The 21,706-nt window shown below is 39.2% G+C and overlaps 1 protein-coding gene across 1 annotated transcript in view; it reads right to left on the bottom strand.

The window, feature by feature from the left end:
- Positions 1-20,374, bottom strand: part of LOC136884463 (ribosome biogenesis protein NOP53) — an 89,872-nt gene extending 69,498 nt beyond the window's left edge. Inside the window, exons 1-2 of the mRNA XM_067156653.2 lie at positions 20,203-20,374; positions 6,261-6,482 (exon numbers count right to left, since the gene is read on the bottom strand). Of these exons, the coding sequence (XP_067012754.1) occupies positions 6,261-6,482; positions 20,203-20,324 (344 nt within the window). The 5' untranslated portion in view covers positions 20,325-20,374. The remainder of the gene's footprint in view (positions 1-6,260; positions 6,483-20,202) is intronic.
- Positions 20,375-21,706: the final 1,332 nt, after the last annotated feature.

The following is a 21,706-nucleotide window of genomic DNA, read 5'->3' on the forward strand; positions in this document are numbered from 1 at the left end:
TAGACAAAATAAAAACCAAGTTAGTAAATAAACAAGGATCAACTTTGGAAAAAGAAAAGAAAGAAAGAAAGAAAGGAAGAATGTGGCAGCAGTAACATTCTACAATAGACACTTGTATGGAAATAAAGATTTTTAACGAAAAGGGCATTGACATTGTGATAAGAGAATTGTATTCAATTCACATAAAGTGAATAGGTCCAGTAAGTTCGACAAATCGGGAATATACTGCATCGAGTGCCACAGTTGTGGAAACCAATATATAGGACAATCAGGTAGGAGTTTGAAGACGAGATACAAGACACAGGAGGTTCTCAGCAATGGGCGAACACATGGAGGAATATAGTCACGATTTTACGGAAATAGATAAAGACATGGAAATATTGCACATGACAACGAAAGGAAAATTAATTGGCGCTCTAGAGAAAACATGTAGACCACAGAAGCAATAATGAGAATAATTTAAATGAACCGCTGAATGAAGAAAATGTGATGTACCAATTAGCGTACAGGAAAAAGGAGAGAGACAGAGAAAGAAATAGTTCCGGTTGTTAACGCGCTTCAACTCCCCAGCATTACGTAACCGGCAGCACAGCGACCAAGGAGCAGCTGTCTTCGTAAGGTCAATAGGAGCAAGGACATGTTTGCTTGGTTCAAACAAGTGTAATTTTGTTTTCATTTTGACAAATTTGGTACCAGCTTAAACTGAAGTGCCGGTAATAACAATTTTTCATTAGTCATTTGAGTTGTAGTCTTTTTTGAAAAAAAAAAAAAGTCTCTAAAGTTGTTTTGACCGTTGTTTATTTTAAAGGAACTGGCTTGCATGGTCTGACGAGATTAAGAGGAGAAATTCTGATTTATATGAACTTTAGCAGTAAGTTAACCAACAATTATTGGAATAAAATATACAGCTAAGATATTTGAATCACAGATTAGAAATTCTTTTTCTTCTTTTTTTAGGTGTAAATAAGGATTTAACGAAAGGAGAAGATTTCAAGAACACAGCATTTCAAATTTTAGGATACAGTGACTAACTTAAATAGGTTTTATTCATTTTATGATTTGAAAATTGTTCCATTTTCTAAAGTTTTTACTAAATGACATAGTAAGTATAAGTGAACAGTTTAGACATAGAAAGAGATATTTTAACAATTTTAAGATTTATGTATACGCTGTTTTATTGATGACGGTATTGTACAGATGTGTCAAGTCCACCGCTGAGGAAGAGAGCAGTTGAGCTCTCAAAACATGTACGGGAGGTAATACAATAAAATATGAAGTATTGACAAGGCGGAAAAATGTTTCACAGAAATAGAGTTTATTTTCCTGTTGATAAACTTAACCATAATAGGTATTTGTATTTTTTTCCTGTACTGATGAAACATGTCTGAATAAATAAGTTTCAATTATAAAAGTGTACTGACAAGGTGGACCAAGCACATACTATCTTCCTTGCGATCATTTGCCACTTCTATCACAATAATCTGAGTGACTGAAGTCATACACTGTTGGATACTTTTCAATGCTCTTTCAATATCAAATTCCATATCGTCATGGATTTTTGTAGTCTTTTACAGCTTGCTTCATGCCGCTCTCTAGGGCATGCCCGCGACCCATCACAGCGGTGACACATGCGTTTAAAGACCCACGTCACCGCCTGATTTCCGAGCCACGTCTTCTGTGTGCCTTGCGCTTTACAAATATCAGAGGGAAGAAAAGAAAAGTTAGAATCAGGAATGACTAGATTGGAAAGAGGATTAGAGTTTTAGAAGTACAGGACAGGACAGCTGAAATGGTATGGACAAATGATGAGAATGAGAGAGCTCCAAGGAGACCACAAGGAAGGCCTCAAGGGAAGGAGGTCCTTGATTCTTAACCCAAGCCAGGAGGCAACTGAAGACAAAGAAGAAGATTGAAATAAAGATGTTAGCTCATAATGAATATCATCAAACTACTTAAAGAAAATATAGCCATGTGTAAGGATGGTTTCTCTCCAAATGAATCCCTACAATGAGTCCAGGATCATACAAGGAATGGTAGAAATAGAAAAAAGAAAGTCCCTACAATTTTTTTGTTTTTTTGCTATTTGCTTTACATCGTACCGACACAGATATATCTTATGGCGACGATGGGAGAGGAAAGGGCTAGGAGTGGGAAGGAATCGGCCGTGGCGTTAATTAAGGTACAGCCCCAGCATTTGCCTGGTGTGAAAATGGGAAACCACAGAAAACCATCTTCAGGGCTGCTGACAGTGGGGTTCGAACCCACTATCTCCCGAATACTGGATACTGGCCGCACTTAAGCGACTGCAGCTATCGAGCTCGGTAACCCACAATTTTAAAAGGGACCCTGACTATCATTTAACTCCTGCCACTCGTATGTCGCGCAGAGCCCACATGAACCTTTACGTATCTCAGACATCGAAGAATGTTGATATTTGTGTGAACTCTTATATTTGGTACAAAGAACCATCTATCAAGAATACGTAGAGCTCTATTTCAAGGCTGCAGATAACAACAAATTCATCATCATTATCATCACAGAACCCCTCCAGCGTGCCAGATAGGGTGGTGTCGAGTCTTCGCCGTCAATGTCTGTCCAGAAATGCCTTCTCTCTCACCACTGACTCCCACTTCCCTTCTCTTCTCTCCACATCCTCTCTGTTGGTGTAGCCTTCTCTTCCCAATGGCTTTCTAGGCATGCATGTAATGTGGACACCAAGGTAGGTTCTCTTATATCGAGTCCACCTCTCGCTTTCAGTGTACGCCACTCTATCTGCAGTTCCCCTGCTGGATGAGCTATTTCAATACCTGTACACCTGTCACCTTCCAGCTTTATGTGGCAGCTATTTCCAGCACAACAGTTTTCATCTGATACAGTTTCAACTTTGCCACCCACTCATCCAGACTACCTCTGTCTCTCCCCGGGTGGCTACATCGTCAGCAAGCACCAATGTATGTAGTTCTCCATCTTGTTCTCTCTTCAGGTTTCTGTCCATGACAGTAATAAATAGTAATGGTACGAGTGAGCTCACTTGTAGGACACCGTGTGTGGTATTAAAGCATTTGCAGTGGCCATCCCCAACACGTACACAGCTGCTACAGTTGCAGTACAGCATCTGAACTTTGTTGTCAGATCTTCAGGCACTTCCATATGACTGGTCTAGGAACCCTATCATATGCCTTTTCTAGGTCTAAAAATACACTTAGGTATTTCCCTCTCTCGCAGTGTTGTTCCATTAGCATCCTTAGGTTGAAGATCAGGTCTCTTGTTCTTCTATTGGTTCTAAATCCATGCCGTTCTTCTTCCAGAACAGGTTCTATCGCTGCTTGCAGCCTGTTTCAATAATCTTTTCCACTATTTTCAGACCATGGGAGAGAAATGTGATACATCTATACTTGGCACACTTTCTTCTGCATCCTTTTTTAAATCATTATCATCATCATCAGTTTGCCCTTCCAGTGAGCCGGGTAGGGTGTTTGAAAACGAGCGTCTTCCAAAGGTGCCTATTCAAAACGATTTTGTTGTCCATGACAGATTCCCAATACCATCCTCTTCTCTCCACGTCTTCCCTCAGTTGGTTCATCCATCTTCTTCTTGGTCTTCTACCTGTTATTCTCTTTTCCAAATAAGCACATGGTAACCTTGTGCTATTCATTTGTTTAACATGCCCAAACCATTTAAGTCTAGATGACCTAAGTCTTTCCTCCATCGATTCATTTAGACCTAGGTTAGATCAGATCTCATCATTTTTCACATGATCAAGTTGGGTCTTTTGGAGGGCAGTTCTAAGAAATTTCATTTCACAGGCTTGAATCCTACTACAATCCTTTGATGTTAGTGTGCAGGTTTCCAGAGAATATGTAAGGATGGGAATGAAATACGACTTGTACAGGGTCATTTTTGTTCTTTGTGGGACCTTCTCATCCCATAGTAGGTGTCTAACGATACTGTAAAAGTTAGAGCCTTTGGTTACTCTGTTTGTTATTTCTATCTCAGCTCTGTTATTACTAGCCATTACGCTTCCTAGATAACTGAACTGATGTACTACTTCAACTTGGTGGTCCTGTATTTTTATGTTGCATTCTGTATTATGTCTGCTGATTTTCAATGCTACTGTTTTTGATGGTTTCAATTTCATTCCATAATCATCAAACTTCATGCATTCAGATTATTTTCCACTCCCTCCTCTGTTTCATCCCATATTGCCACATCATCTGCAAACACCAGAGCCTGAAGATCTTTATTACCTTTTCCTTTCAGTTCCTTTAAAATGGTATCCATAACTGCTATGAATAGAAGAGGTGATAAGGCACTTCCCTGTTGTACTCGTTTGGTTGTATTGAACCATTCAGAGTGACCATCTCCAATTCTGACACAGCTTTTACAATTACTATATAGCATTTGGATCTTCCTAATAAGGTACTCCGGTACACCAAGTTTTCTAAGACTTTTCCAAATAGTTGTTCTAGGAACATTATCATATGCCTTTTCAAGGTCCATAAACACAATAATTAGGTCTTTTCCTCTTTCCCAGTGTTTCTCTGCCCTCAAAGCAAATAACAGATCTATTGTGCTTCTTCCAGCCTAAAGCCATGTTGTTCCTCTTCTAAGATAGGCTCTAGTATATCCCTTACTCTGGCTTCAATGATCTTCTCCATAATTTTAAGACCGTGTGATAAGAGGGTAATGCCTCTGTAATTTTCACTTTTCCTTCTACTCCCTTTCTTAAAGATAGGAACTATCACCCCTTTTGTCCAATCTTCAAGTATTTCATTATACTTCCATATTGTTCTGAGAACTCTATACAGCCACTGTATTCCTGGTGGACCAGCAGCTTTAATCATGTCAGCTGTAACTTCATGAGCTCCTGCTGACTTACCACTTCTCATCCTATGGAGAGCTTGCTCTACTTCTGTCCATGTAATTGGGATATCTTCCTCTATTGCTTTCTGTCCTACATCCTCAACAGAGATCTCTTTAGGGCCATTTAGGAGCTTGTCAAAATACTGCCCCATTGTATCCGTGATATCTTTCATATTGCGAACTATATTCCCATCTGCTGTCTCCAGAGCTGTAATTGCTTCTTTATCTGATCTTCATTTTCATATTCCCTTTACTGTCTTCTTCCAGTTTAGTTGTAAATTCTTTCCAACTTTTCTCTTTTTCTTCCCGTACAATTCTCTTGACTTCCAACTTCCTGTATCTATATTCGTTTGCCATCTCTTCCAATTTATTGTTGTCTATTTGGTCACTGTTGATTCTTCTGTCAGACTTAGCCACATCAAGAAGTTTTTTGGCTTTATTCCTTTTCATTATGGCTTCTTTCACTTTATCACTCTTTTCTCTCTAACTCTTTTGCTTGGTCTTCCACATATTTTATCTGCACTGCCAACCAGACTTGCCTTAAAATCATTCCATTCTTCATTACCTTTCTTTGTGTCTGTTATTGGTATTTTAGCTCTGATTTCCTCTTGAAACTGCTGTTTGACTTCCACATCATTCAATTTCCTGTCTTTAATTTGTGCTTTTTTCTTCTTGTTTACTTTAATAATAGGTTTGGTGACTTTTAGGTCTGCAATGAGGAGTCTATGGTCACTATCAAGGCTCTCACTAGGTATCACTTTTACATCATGCACCTTTTCTCCACTTGACCTATGGGATAATAATATCTTTTGTCCAGTAATGTGGAACCTGATTTTTACACCATATTGCTGTAAATGTTCTGTATAGCTACAGGACTCCAGGTATACCTGCTGCTTCGATCATGTCAGCAGTAACTTCATCGACCCAAGGTGACAGTCAACAAATTCGTATGCTTCCATGATTTCTGCGACTGCATTAGTCATCATGTCATGTACTCTGCACGTATTTACAAAACAGCAATGCAGGCAAGTGGAAGTATGGAGAGTAGTACAATTTTTGAACTGTTAGAAGAGCCTTCATCTGAATCTGAAAAGAAGGAGACTTAAGTCGTGCTGCAGATGCGACTCATGTCATGTCATGTCTGATGGTTGCAGAACTATGTGGATAATAACAATTCCCATTTTAAAATTTCCACTGCACTCCGCCTCATAATAAACCAGAAAGTGTGTTAGATAACTTTATGTTATGCTGAACAGCTCACTAAGTCGGTAAAATCTACAAACAAACAAACAAACAAACAAACAAACAAACAAACAAACAAACAATTAAAAAGACTTCCACAGGGTCTCCATCAAGTAGAGGAGTAATGCAATCCTTTTCTAGCTTTACAGTCTTACCGTTTAGTAACTGGATCCTTGACAGCTGACTGAGGAATGAGAATTTCAAAGCATTTTAATGGTTTTTTCAGCTTTTCTCTGCGTCTGCTTTTAACATCTGTATTCTCGGTCTCGTCTACAGCCCAGAGGCTCTTCTCAAAAGCCTTGTCTTCCTTGTTGTTGTAGTCGGCAGTTTTGTCTATCTGAAACAACTCCTCGTCTGGTTTTTCAGAAAATGTGAACCTGTAAAGAAACAATTAAAAAGTTACCAAGCAGCATTCAATATACAACCGCTATTTTAATCACAACATAAAGCAAAATAATACTGACATGAAACAAGAGAGGTGAGAACAGCTGCGAGACCACCTCGCGATGCAAATATGACACTAGGTGGAAGTTATCGCATGGCTCTTTACGTAGCCCAAGCATGTGCAAACCATAGCACAGTATATCACTCCGCACCAAATGGTGTGTGTGCTGCTTCATGTGGTGGGTGATAATTTATGAACTTGTGATGGCACAGTTCAGTAATACCAAATGTAATACCAAATGTCAAACCATAAGTATTGTTGCCCTTCATATTCTTGTTGGCGTTGATGGAACTGGAGTTGGTTGGATTACCCAGTTAGAAGGTGAGTGCAATTATGAATACCATCCCCATCCAGACAGACTTACGATGTAACAAGAATGGGGATCTATGATTGCAGATAGTTCTATGAGGGGGCTGGTAATATCCCAATACTTTTATCTTCAATAGTTTCTAAATTATAGACCACGTAATACTACAAGATTATTATTATTATTATTATTATTATTATTATTATTATTATTATTATTAAGTGTATGACAATTACACTACAGATCACGTCAGTCACTGGAGTCGCCAGTATTATCTATAAATACAAGAACCTACACTAAATATACAAACTACACATAGAAATCTACACTAAGTCATGTATAGATAGGAATAGGAACAGAAAGAAATGCAATTTCCCTTTGGAGAAATGAAATGATCATACATGTCTTTCAACAAATGAAACTCAAACCGATAACAATTAATTTAGTTGCATCTAAAGAATCGTTTTTGAAAAACATCTGTATGGAATTTGCTTTTTATTATTATTAAATGCTTACAGTCGTATCAGCACACTATTTTAATTCAAAACCGGTTTTCGGACTCTAAGGTCCATCATCAGTGTTAAAATTATTTAAAACACTTAAGTCCAGAAATGATAGACAAAATTATACGTAAAAAAAAGAAAATGATAAAAAAGAGAAAAACAATGAGAAAAGAAAGAAAATCTTTGAACGTAGTCAATTTGTAACATTTACACATTTTGAAAATCAAGTTTTCAAAATCGCTAACATTTATAAGAAATATCAACTCAACTCAAAACAGCCTTCAGAACCAGAAATAAAATATCAGAAAATACCAATGCACATAGCATCAACAAAAAAGATGTCTACACCAATTCGGGAGTATATAGGCTACAAAATATTTTATATAGGAAGGACTGGACGAACCTTAAATCAAAGATAGGCCTACCAAGAACATTTCAAAGCAATAAAGTACAACAGATACTCAGCTTTTGTGGAACACGTTTATAATGATAATTCCAGCTTTTCAGGGATCGAAGAGGACATGAAATTAATTTTTAAAGGTAATTATGGATTTGAATTAAACACCCGCAAAAACATAGAGATGTTCTTGGCGCAGATAAAAGAAGCTGATAAAATTTTAAATCAAGCAGTTCCAAGCAACATTTTGTGACAACCTTGATGTGACTTAATATCATGTGCTACCAGTGCGTTCCGTACTTAAAGGTGAACATCTGTTCAGTACTCGAGCACCTTCCTATGGTATGTTGTACCTTTTAAAACATCATTGTAAGTTTATACATATTGTTTGCGTACTCTTACACTTGATTTGTTTTTGTTTTGTTTTTTTTACAGGTGATTCTCAACATGGCTCCATTTTAACTTTTTAAACTCATTTTGATGACACACAAGTGGACTTAAATGTTTAAATAATTTGAACACAGATGATGGACCTTAGGGTCCAAAAACCGGTTATGAATTAAAATAGTGTGCTGATACGACTGTCTGTTATTAATAATACATACTATCGTCAGCACTGTTACTAAGACAGCTTTGATATTTATGATTATAATGGAATTTGCAGTCGACAAGTGCATCGTAGGGGGAAAACTGACTTAGCACCTATGGACTACAGTTTCTCCAGCATACAGGGGCAGTTGCCAGTCTTCATTCCATGAGCTAAGGATATTGAATTAATCTTCTACGAGAACTTCTGCGGAGAAAATGGCTGGATGACGACATCGGAGTCTTCTTTGCTCCAGAAGGTGTTAATTCTCGGAAACGAGCAATCTTCCATCAGGGGGTGACACAGAGAGCCTGTATGAGGGAGTAAATCGGATTATCCACCATGGTCTCGTTCAGCTGCAAGTGTGAGGGCTATTAATCCACAACGGTGCACATTACTCTGCTGCTGAATAAAACAAACCGAGTGCTGAGCAGGTTGTTCCTTGTCCTGTTTAACCTCTGGGTGTTTTGGAGGTGAGTTAGAATGGGGTCTCTTTCCCTTGAAATGACTGTCTGAAAATAACTCGACAAGTTAAGTTTCTCGTCAGGGCCCATATATTTATGCACTAAAGATGCATAAAATATGCATGCGAAAACCGGATGGGCTCCAGCAGAGGCACGGCAGAATAGGCCCTTCTGACAGGAATGAATTAGGTCTGCATGTCCTGCTGCAGACTTCTTGGACACACTCGACTCCTCAGATTTTCCTCCATCCTGCTGCACACGTTCACTAAGCCATTTAGACACAAGATATTATGCAACTTTTCAACTGACGTGGTCACTGTGACCGACGATAGCCGAGTACGATAAGACTTCTACGAGACAAATATAACGATACAACTTTCAACACTAGCACCATGGAGTCACAAAATGTTGTGTATTCAAGATAAGACTGCACTTGGGCTTGAAGCTGCTAGTGTTTATTGCAGTGGGTAGAGGACAGTCATCATAAGAGCCTTGCATTACCAACAACACAAGCTGAATTTTAGAGAAGTACTTGTGAGTGCTGCGAGCACAAAACAGCAATGAGGCAAATTCAGAATGAAATGTGCGTTGAACATTCAAAAGCTACGGAACCACCGTATCACCAAGGACCGCCTAACCGGGCAGTACTGGACAAGCCATGGCTAAGCCGTGACATCAGCGATTACTGAGCTAATTTCGAAGAATATTTCCGTTCTTTGACTTTTCAACATTATATTAATCATTTACAGTTCCTGTGTGATTCTTTGCCGGGCACACTGTAGGAATGAAATAGAAGACAGTCTAGATCAAAAGTAAAGCAATACTTCAAGTCGTATAATATTTTCCAATTATCATTCAGATTTTTCTTAATCCTTTACTATTTCTTTTTCTTCTAATCTCCCCCGCCCCTTTAACTTCAGTGGAATATTTCAATATATGAATCATCAAGGGTTATGAATTTCATGTTGTTGGTCCGTATTGAACTGAGAATAACATATGAATAGTAACACAGTAAAGGTTTCCACCTATTCAATACTAATATGTATTTGCAATATTATAAATTACATGGAACTAGTTTCGACCCACATAGGGGTCATCATCAGCCATATTAAAGCATACATAAGTTTTGTCGAATCCTAAAACATGTTATTTTTAACTGTAATAATTTATAAAGTGAAGTGTGGTAATGAGGTGAGAAATGTTAGTATGGTACAGGTGAGTAGTAATTAATAATAATACGAGGAATATATATACAAAGAAGTTTGGAACAAAGTACAAGTGGGGTGCTTAGTGTTGTAAAAATATAAACTCATGGATATCAGTAGTCCTCGTACTAAAGAATACAATGTAAAATAACACACATAAACATATATACAAGTATGTACCCTTCAGCCCCGCCTTAAGGCTCCCCCCCTCCCACCCCCACCCCACCCCAAGCCACCCCCACTCTTCCTAACCCCCTCCTAACCCGCACGCGCCTGCCCTCCTCTCTGCCGACATTTCACTTCCCGCCACCAGTCGCACACCATCAGCTATACTACACACACCGCAGCGCGAGGTAAGCATCCTTTCACTTTATGTTAACCTTTTCCTATCTCCGTTTTTTGTTTTTACTGGCTTTCTCCATTTTAACAGGTCCAATTTGGTTTCTGCTAAGAACTGAGAATTAATACATCCACGCGCAGTATCCACCTTCTTCTTAACCAGAAATTCAAAAATAACTTCACGTCCAACAATCAACAACGCAGCCGGTCAACACAGCTTTAATACACCAAATGCCTAATTTCTCTGCTTAAGCTGATCAGTGTCAAGCCGACTCGGCATTAAAAGAGTATCACTTTTTACTCTCCAGACTTTGCACATACTTGTATATATGTTTATATGTGTTATTTTACATTGTATTCTTTAGTACGAGGACTACTGATATCCATGAGTTTATATTTTTACAACACTAAGCACCCCACTTGTACTTTGTTCCAAACTTCTTTGTATATATATTCCTCATATTATTATTAATTACTACTCACCTGTACCATACTAACATTTCTCATCTCATTACCACACTTCACTTTATAAATTATTACAGTTAAAAATAACATGTTTTAGGATTCGACAAAACTTATGTTTGCTTTAATATGGCTGATGATGACCCCTAGGTGGGTCGAAACTAGTTCCATGTAATTTATAATATTGTAAATACATATTAGTATTGAATAGGTGGAAACCTTTACTGTGTTACTATTCAATGTATGAAGTCACCCATTCCACCAAGCCCGAGAATTCAACTTTAAGTAACAACTATATTTGAGAGTTGTTTAATTCGGATTCAAGCTCAATTTTAATGAACAACAGGAAATTACAGCTTGCTAGCCATGTGTTAGAACGGTCATTTGAATATTTTAACTCAGCACTATAATATTTTTTTGGAACAAATCCAAAGGATTTTGAGGACAGAGTAATATCTCTATATAATCTAATAATAATGTTACTACTGGCTTAACATCCCACTAACCACTTTTACGGTTTTCGCAGACGCCGAGGTGCTGGAATTCAGTCCCGCAGGAGTTCTTTTACGTGCCACTAAATCTACTGACACGAGGCTGACGTATTTGACCATCTTCAAATACCACCGGACTGAGCCAGGATCGAACCTGCCAAGTTGGGGTCAGAAGGCCAGCGCCTCAACCGTCTGATACAACTCAGCCCGGCTCTATATAATCTCACACATATCAGTGCTCCATAAGAATTTTTTTAAGACCATCTAATAAACAAAACTTTCATAAACACTTAAGACATAACTTGTGAAAAAACACCTCAATGGTATGAATTCTTTTCAACTGAATGTGTGTGTTTTCTTTTTTTAATTTCATACGTCTCCACAGTGGCATATTTGACTCAGTTTTCAAGACTACATTATCACCTAAGACTTACATAAGTAATATAGTGTATTTTAAAATGTATATGTATATTTGCTTTTTGGTTTTTGTTCCCTTTTATGGCTGAGGATTTCTCTTACAAGAAACAAATCGTGTCCCATTAACTTAGTTATTCTGAACGGAATAAATACAGTACTGTAAAGATGGAATTTCCTCAAAGAACCAAAATACTGTACTTGTATCAGTAACATAGGAATTACACACATGAAGATTTAGACTTGGCACTAAGCATTATGTCACAACTCTAGGTAGCAGGCTTCTATATCAAGATGGCTGTGATCTGTGCGATAAGTTGGTTAGACGAATCATAATGCTGTTCTGTTGATATACAGCGCTCTTGGCAGAAGGGAACAATAACTGAGATTTTCCTGAGGGAATGGATAGGCACACACCATACACGAAGGGTTTCTGTTTTTATAAGCGTGGAGTTAAGTTGTGTGCATTAACAAGACTAGTGGGCAGAAAGTTAAACAAAAATTTAAATAAAACTATGGAAAAAAAGGTAGACTTTGACTTTATACTTACAATGATCATTATCTCAAAACTGATTTAAAAGGTGTGAGCTTACAAGTCACAAATTCATAAAAACATATCTTTTAATTCAAGTACAATTGCAGCTGCGTTATTTTTAGGATTAATTCACAATTTACATTCAAACGTGAATTAAGTATCTTTTTCAAGAGATCACTGTTCATTTTTTGGCTGGTCAGTATATTTGCTTGATCACTGGGGTTGTATGCAGCTGAAAAATGGGCACTGAATTCCAACTTGTATTAGACATTTGAGATATGGTGTTGGAGGAGCCTACCTAAGATCTCATGGAGAGATCAATCACAAATGTGGAAGTACTCAAGGAAGAGTAATTCTTAAGTAACTGTGTGAAAGATGACTTGCCTGGAATGGCCGCGAAATGAAGGCTTGCTACAGGATATTTTGGAAGGAAGCTGGAGGGAAAGAAACACCGAAGATGACCACATAGCCAACTTAAAACATGAAATAGGTGTTTAGAGTTATCATGAGAGTAAAGCAGCCAGATGACTAATACACTACAGATGGAATTCACATTGTATGTTGTTGGTAGCAGTTCCTAGTTATTATATTTACTTTATAACTTCACTAATTGCATGGTTGCTACTAGGACACACTTCCTAATGCTATGTACAGCCTACAACATTATTACTAGAGGCTATTAAAACATACATACATACATTATCATTATAGACTGTTATGCCTTTCAGCGTTCAGTCTGCAAGCCTCTGTGAATTTACTAAACGCCGCCACAATCCTCGATTTGCAACTAGTGTTGTGGCCTCATTTAGTTCTATACCTCTTATCTTTAAATCGTTAGAAACCAAGTCTAGCCATCGTCGTCTTGGTCTCCCTCTACTTCTTTTACCCTCCATGGCAGAGTCCATTATTCTCCTAGGTAACCTATCCTCCTCCATTCGCCTCACATGACCCCACCACCGAAGCCGGTTTATGCGTACAGCTTCATCCATCGAGTTCATTCCTAAATTAGCCTTTATCTCCTCATTCCGCATACCCTCCTGCCATTGTTCCCACCTGTTTGTACCAGCAATCATTCTCGCTACTTTCATGTCTGTTACTTCTAACTTATGAATAAGATATCCTGAGTCCACCCAGCTTTCGCTCCCGTAAAGCAAAGTTGGTCTGAAAACAGACCGATGTAAAGATAGTTTCGTCTGGGAGCTGACTTCCTTCTTACAGAATACTGTTGATCGCAGCTGTGAGCTCACTGCATTAGCTTTACGACACCATGATTCAATCTCACTTACTATATTACCATCCTGCGAGAACACACAACCTAAATACTTGAAATTATCGACCTGTTCTAGCTTTGTATCACCAATCTGACATTCAATTCTGTTGAATTTCTTACCCACTGACATCAATTTAGTCTTCGAGAGGCTAATTTTCATACCATACTCATTGCACCTATTTTCAAGTTCCACGACATTAGACTGTAGGCTTTCGGCACAATATGCCATTAAGACCAAGTCATCAGCATAGGCCAGACTGCTTACTACATTTCCACCTAACTGATTCTCTCCCTGCCATTTTATACCTTTCAGCAGATGATCCATGTAAACTACAAACAGCAAAGGTGAAAGATTACAGCCTTGTCTAACCCCTGTAAGTACCCTGAACCAAGAACTCATTCTACCATAAATTCTCACCGAAGCCCAACTGTCAACATAAATGCCTTTGATTGCTTTTAATAATCTGCCTTTAATTCCATAGTCCCCCAGTATGGCGAACATCTTTTCCCTCGGTACCCTGTCATATGCTTTCTCTAGATCTACGAAACATAAACACAACTGCCTATTCCTCTCGTAACATTTTTCAATTACCTGGCGCATACTGAAAATCTGATCCTGACAGCCCCTCTGTGGTCTGAAACCACACTGGTTTTCATCCAGCTTACTCTCAATGACTGATCGCGCCCTCCCTTCCAGGATGCCAGTGAATACTTTGCCTAGTATACTAATCAGTGAGATGCCTCGATAGTTGTTGCAATCCTTTCTGTTCCCTTGCTTATAGATAGGTGCGATTACTGCTTTTGCCCAATCTGAAGGTACCTTACCAACACTCCATGCTAATTTTACTACTCTATGAAGCCATTTCATCCCTGCCTTCCCACTATACTTCACCATCTCAGGTCTAATTTCATCTATTCCTGCTGCCTTATGACAATGGAGTTTATTTACCATCCTTTCCACTTCCTCAAGCATAATTTCACCAACATCATTTTCCTCCTCCCCATGAGCTTGGCTGTTTGCAACACCACCAGGATGATTTCCTTTTACACTGAGAAGATGTTCAAAATATTCCCTCCACCTCTCCAGTGATTCCCTGGGATCTATTATGAGTTCACCTGAATTACTCAAAACACTGTTCATTTCCTTTCTCCCTCCCTTCCTAAGATTCTTTATTACTGTCCAGAAAGGTTTCCCTGCTGCTTGACCTAGCCTTTCCAGGTTGTTACCAAAATCTTCCCATGACTTCTTTTTTCATTCAACAACTATTTGTTTTGCTCTGTTTCTTTCATCTACATACAACTCCCTGTCTGCCTCGGCCCTTGTTTGGAGCCATTTCTGATAAGCTTTCTTGTTACGTTTACAAGCTGCTCTCACTTCATCATTCCACCAAGATGTTCGCCTATTCCCATCTTTACACACAGTTGTTCCTAGGCATTCCCTTGCTGTTTCTACTACAGCATCCCTGTATGTCATCCATTCACTTTCTATATCCTGAACCTGCTTACTGTCTACTGTTCGAAACTTCTCACTAATCATATCCATGTACTTCTGTCTAATTTCCTCGTCCTGGAGATTTTCTACCCTTATTCGTTTGAAGACAGATTTCACTTTCTCTACCTTAGGCCTAGAGATACTTAGTTCACTACAGATCAGATAGTGGTCTGTATCATCGAAAAATCCCCGGAAAACTCGTACATTCCTAACAGATTTCCTGAATTCGAAGTCTGTTAAGATATAGTCTATTATGGATCTGATACCCCTAACCTCCCATGTGTAGCGGTGAATAGCCTTATGCTTGAAGAATGTATTCGTAACAGCTAAACCCATACTAGCACAGAAGTCCAGCAAACGCTTCCCATTCCCATTAGCTTCCATATCTTCCCCACATTTACCAATCACCCTTTCGTATCCTTCAGTTCTATTCCCAACTCTCGCATTGAAATCGCCCATTAGCACTATTCTATCCTTGCTGTTGACCCTGACCACGATGTCACTCATTGCTTCATAAAACTTGTCAACTTCATCCTCATCTGCACTCTCACATGGTGAATACACGGACACAATTCTAGTCCTAATTCCTCCAACTGACAAATCTACCCACATCATTAGCTCATTTACGTGCCTAACAGAAACTATGTTCCGTGCAATGGTATTCCTGATAAAGAGCCCTCCCTACCCCAGACTCAGCACTTCCCTTTCTAACACCCGTCAAGTACACTTTATAATCTCCTATCTCTTCCTCGTTATCTCCCCTTACCCGAATATCACTTACTCCTAGCACATCCAGATGCATCCTCTTTGCTGACTCAGCCAGTTCTACTTTCTTTCTTCCATAAGCCCCATTAATATTGATAGCTCCCCATCGAATTCCATTTTGTTTGCCACGTTGTTTCCAAGGAGTCCCTCGCCTGTCAAATGGGAGTGGGATTCCGTTACTCCCATAGGTCCGAGGCTTGCTTAAAATGTTCTGAGTTCGGTCGATTCATGAAGCAGGATGCTACCCTACTTGCACATAGTCCAAGTGAGGATCTCTCCTCTAACGGGTTATGGACCACCGGTGGATTGTATAGTCCTAGCCTCCTGAGCACAAGGAGGGCCAGGACTCAGAATATGTCTGAGATGCCCACTCCCATTCCATAGCAACTGGTATCCCGACTCTCAGGACCACTTACTAGGCCACTCAGCCGTTGCCCATGGTTCACAAACTAGGACGTGACTACAGTAGTCCACAAACATGAAACATTAAAAAAAAAACAAAAAAAACAGGTAAACGATGTTCCAGATGCTAGATTCTTTGTGTATAGCTTGCTGAATACAGCTTAATACTGAGCTGTACATGGCAACAGCAGCAGCTTTGGTCAGCATTCCTGTAAACTAACCACAAAAGAGCACCACCCTGCGTCATCATTCACATCACGAGTGTCTGTCTTTACTGTCTGGAGTTCATTTCCTAGAGTAGTCAGCCAATGGCAGGGCTAGTAACCCCTCAAGTAATTGACAATGGTATGTGCAAAATTTATCAGCTTATAAAAGGAAATGTATAATACCAATATAAATGGTCCGTTATTGGATATTATAAAATTTTCCAGCTAACTCATTCCTGGTTGTCAGCGTTTCGCCCCCACGTGCTAGGCTGGGCTCATCAGTTGGTACCTAGCACATCCACCAAGACGCTGGCTAGTGCATACCGTGGAGGCCACTGCGTAGGCTAATTGTAGCCACCGGTAGTGCCAATGCACTATGAGAGACTCCATCTCATTACCAAAAATTGATGCCTTGTTGGCTATCAGATGATACAGATGTTGATTCCCATAGGGAATCTGAAATATTTGTTCCGAAAGAGTAAATTATAATACCAATATAAATGGTCCGTTATTGGACATTATAAAATTTTCCAGCTAACTCATTCCTGGTTGCCAGCGTTTCGCCCCCAGGTGCTAGGCTGGGCTCATCAGTTGGTACCTAGCACATCCACCAAGACGCTGGCTAGTGCATACCGTGGAGGCCACTGCGTAGGCTAATTGTAGCCACCGGTAGTGGCTCGGAGCCACCAGGCATCAATTTTTGGGAATGAGATGGAGTCTCTAATAGTGCATTGGCACTACCGGTGGCTACAATTAGCCTACGCAGTGGCCTCCACGGTATGCACTAGCCAGCATCTTGGTGGATGTGCTAGGTACCAACTGATGAGCCCAGCCTAGCACATGGGGGCGAAACGCTGGCAACCAGGAATGAGTTAGCTGGAAAATTTTATAATGTCCAATAACGGACCATTTATATTGGTATTATAAATTTACTCATTCGGAACAAATATTTCAGATTCCCTATGGGAATCAACATCTGTAAAAGGAAATGTACCAGTACTTTTTGGGGTGTATTAGGTGGGTCCCTGGCATTCATAATGAACGCATCTCTCCTCTACAGGCATTTTAAAGTAACACACATATTTAAAGGCCCAAAGTTATGTGTTATATGCTGGTGTCTGTATCCTTAAAGAGTTCTATCAACAGGTCCATGCCTACAAACTAGTGGAAGAACCCAAGATAGTAACCAAGACACGTCATGAATTGATTTGCAGTACAGGACTTACACCATAGGCTACACTTTGCAGCAGGAAAGATTTCACACACCAGATAATGGTCACATGTGCAAACTCTGTGAAGAAAATTGTGACATGATACCATCACAGTGCGCAAAAATAGACTAATATCTTTGACTGAACTGTGTAGGCCTACATAAACTCTCATTAACTGTGCTTAAAATGTACATTAGCCGTATATGGCCATTGGCTGCAATAAGTACATTTATAACCAATTAGTTTACCCAGGTTTGTAAAGATCAGGTCTATGGTGCTGGTGCCATTATGACTTATATATGTTTTGTCTTCACTTCTATTAACCACTTCTCTTGATTTTTGCAAAGGAACATCTACTCTGCAGTTGAAGTCACCCGCAAGGATGATGCCGTCATTTCTGTTTGTTGTGTTCAAGGCTGTGCCTATTTCATCTATCATTTGGAGAGAGTTGAAATCCAGCTGGAAGTACGCACAAATGAAAATACACAGTTTAGTTTTTACTACTAAGACATTATTAGTTCTATGTATAGCATTAAGGGGAATGAATTTCGGCGTGAGGAGGCATGTGATTCCTCCTTTTGGTCTTCCTGTAAGTCCTGGTTCTGCTAGTACGTTAACTGTGTAATGCTTGTTTGCTGTCCACTCTGAGGTCAGGAAGGTTTCTAACATTATCACCAGGAGAAGTGGACAATATGGAAAGGCCTTAACAGACTCCGTACAGAGGTCGGCAGAACAAAAGTAAATTTGCAGAAGTGGGGCTTCTCAAGTGATTCATCACTTTGTGATTGCGGAGAGCAGCAGACGATCCAACATCTAGGCTATGTCAGTGTGTTTTTATGTCCTTCAATGTGCACTATGAAAGATTTGATTGCAGCCTCCCTCAACGCTATTGACGTCGCCCAATACTGGGCAAGCATCATCTAGCTCTTGAATATTGTTGCTCTATCTGTGATTGTATAATAGACCTGTATATTTGTATAGTAGGAATGTAGATATCTTGTTGCTTTTTGTTAAATATCTGTAAGTAAAGTTGATACTTCTGACACGAATAAAGAAAGATCACTGCGTCATAGCGATCAAAAATATCCTCTGGCTCTAAGTTGGCTACATTTAACAGGCCTTCAATGTTCCATAGTAATAGCTTCACTTCTGAGTCGCTCATTTGCCATGAAGTTTTACTGTCTATTGGAACTGAAACGAAAGGGCCGAAAAATTACGTCCGTTGGCCAGAAAGCTGGCTTGTACACTTTATCTTTGCTTTCTAGAGGAATTCCGACCTTGCAGGCTTTATTTTCTCCTTTGGTTCGGAGTTCTTCACATTTAACTCCACCTTTGATCCCCTTGTCAACCAAGTAGTCGATTACATCATTTGGAGTTATGTCCTGATGTACTCATCCTATATAAATCCAAGCCATCCTGTCGGCCGCCCTTACTTTTAAGTTGCCTTTGGATGTTATAGCTGTCCCTCTTTGTGTACTTTGTGTCATTTTGAGTCTGGTATTTTCAGCTTTTGCAGGTTCCCTCCCATCGCTTCTCCAGGGGGTAGTGTCGCCCTCTTTTTGCACGGTAACTTCATGCGGACCTGCATCTGTATAGCCGTCCGTATCTTTCCTCTCCCATCGTCTGATGACTCCTTTCTGAACTTCATTAGCATCCTGTCTGGGTGTTGGTCTAGGTTGTCTAGTCATCTGAGAGACAATCCTATTTTTACCTTTGCTTAAAACTACTGTTATCTTCTTCCACCATCAGGTAAACTTCCTCCCTCATCTGTGCTCCGTCTCGATTTCCACTTTTCCATGACTTATCATGATCGCCCTTCCCTTTCTTTTCATTTGTGTTGATCTTAGTAGCTACAGCGGACGTGTTTATAATTATCTGCTCAGCTGAATGATCTCATATGATCGTTTTTCATTATTCACGCTGTTTCTGCAATCTTGTGGGGGGTGCGCAACTTCGTCCTCTGGCCTGGTCTCCTTTCCACTTATGTTCTTCCCTGTATCTACATCTGCCTCCCTTCCGCGGTTTCTTGAGGAGTTGTTCTCTACGAATATCATCTTCATATATTGCTTCATATCTTCCATATCTTTCATCATTCTGAACAGTGCTCTCATAACTTCCCAAGCTTTTCATCTTTGCTTTACATTCATCACATACCCATGTCAACTTGCAGTTCGTTCGTTTTAAAGTGTCGAATACCCCTGCGTTAAACCAGCACATTTCTTATGATGCCAAGTTTCGCATCCTTCGTATTCCACCGAATAGCAATCACTATCAAAATCGTATTAATGTAAATATATTTTGGCCATTGGCTGCAATAAAATATATTATTATTATTATTATTATTATTATTATTATTATTATTATTATAACCAATTAGTACCCCTAAAGTTTTGCCACAGAATTAAACATTTCTAAACTTTACAGTATACAACTCCTAAATATTAAAACTGTGATATTTATTATAAACAGAATTAATTCTTGGTATTTTCCTAGCGTTAATACTGCAGTATAATTGCAGATTACAGCATGATAACCACGTAACACAAATCTGTCAAATGCAAATAGAATATTAATACACAATGGACAAATCGCGTAATACATACCCTAACCGTTCCTCGAATCTTTTATCTTCTAAGAAATTCTCAACATCCTTCGTGTCACAGTGTTTACGCCATGCGATCTTTTTCTTCTTGGACACTCGTTTTCTGTTTACTTGCGGAGCCATGTTGCACTATTGCGGAAGATTCTTCTTATTTCCTTCTTCATCTTCTTCTTCTTCTTATATGAATGGGTGGTTTTTTTTTTTCTCTCGATTGGGTAGTTCATGAACGAACTGAATCGTTTGAACGACTCATTCCAAAGAATAACGAGTCGTCCCAAAAAGAGTCATCAATATTATAGACTGTCAAGACAGGGCTGATAGAATTGTATGGTGTGACGACTAGTAATAATAGAATTTGAAGAGCTAAATGAAGACGAGTATCCAGAGATTAATTTCAATCCTTTTACGGTAGAAGAAGTAGAACATGCAATAAATACAACGAAAGACAAAAAGGCTTGTGGTCCAGACGGAATTTACTACGAAGATCTGAAACGTACAGCAACCCATTTCAAGAAAAAATGGACAGACCTATACAATGAATGCATAAAGCAAGGAAAAATACCTCATAACCTGAGACGTTCTTCTCTTAAAATTTTATACAAAGGGAAAGGAAACATTAGGGATCCAAACCCATATCATGGAATAGCTCTCGAATGTACTGCCTTAAAAATAATGACAAGCCTTATAACAAAACGTCTATACAGCTTGGTTGAAAGATCAATACCAGAAAAGCAATTTGGATTCATAAAGGGTAAATCAAGACTCCAAGCGGTAAAATGTTCCCAAGGAGAAGATGCATTAAGCTTCCACAGAGGTAAACTACACGCTGTCTTTATAGACTACACCAAGGCCTTCGGCCTCGTGAATAGAAATATAGCTAACTGGAAAAAACTCATTGGGAAAAATTATATCACGAGAATTTTAAGGAATATTCTGAACAAAAATTTTATACAAATACATGACAATGTTGATATATCAGATCCGATAGAATAAACAAACGGAGTTTTGCAAGGTGATCCGCTTAGTCCGCTCCTATTTAACGTAGTAACTGCGGACATAACTCAGAGCATTAGAACAGAAAAGGTAAAATTGTACGCATACGACATGGTGCTTGTATCCACTGAGTTCATTCACTCATTTATTCATTTATTTAAATTATTTCCATCGAGCCTGCAGACTCATACATAGGAATTGTACAGGACATTACATACTGGCGGGCACTTAAACATCAAAATATAGTTTGTGTATATAAGATTATTAGTAAATGGTCGCACTCGTTAAAGATGGCAGACAATAAGCAACTAACTGTGTGTGGTTCGTGCATCAATTACTGCCGAGGACGACTACACCATCTGTGACGATAAGTGTCATAGAAAACATCACAGAGCGGGTGTTAAATTAAATAAACGGGAATTCAAGACACTAATTGAAGACAAATCAAAGAAGTGGTACCGTACTGCGTCAAGTGTGTTAGTGTGAATGGCGATCTGACCGAAGGGCCGAGT

Source organism: Anabrus simplex, chromosome 12 (genome assembly GCF_040414725.1).
Source record: "Anabrus simplex isolate iqAnaSimp1 chromosome 12, ASM4041472v1, whole genome shotgun sequence".
NCBI lineage: Eukaryota > Metazoa > Arthropoda > Insecta > Orthoptera > Tettigoniidae > Anabrus > Anabrus simplex.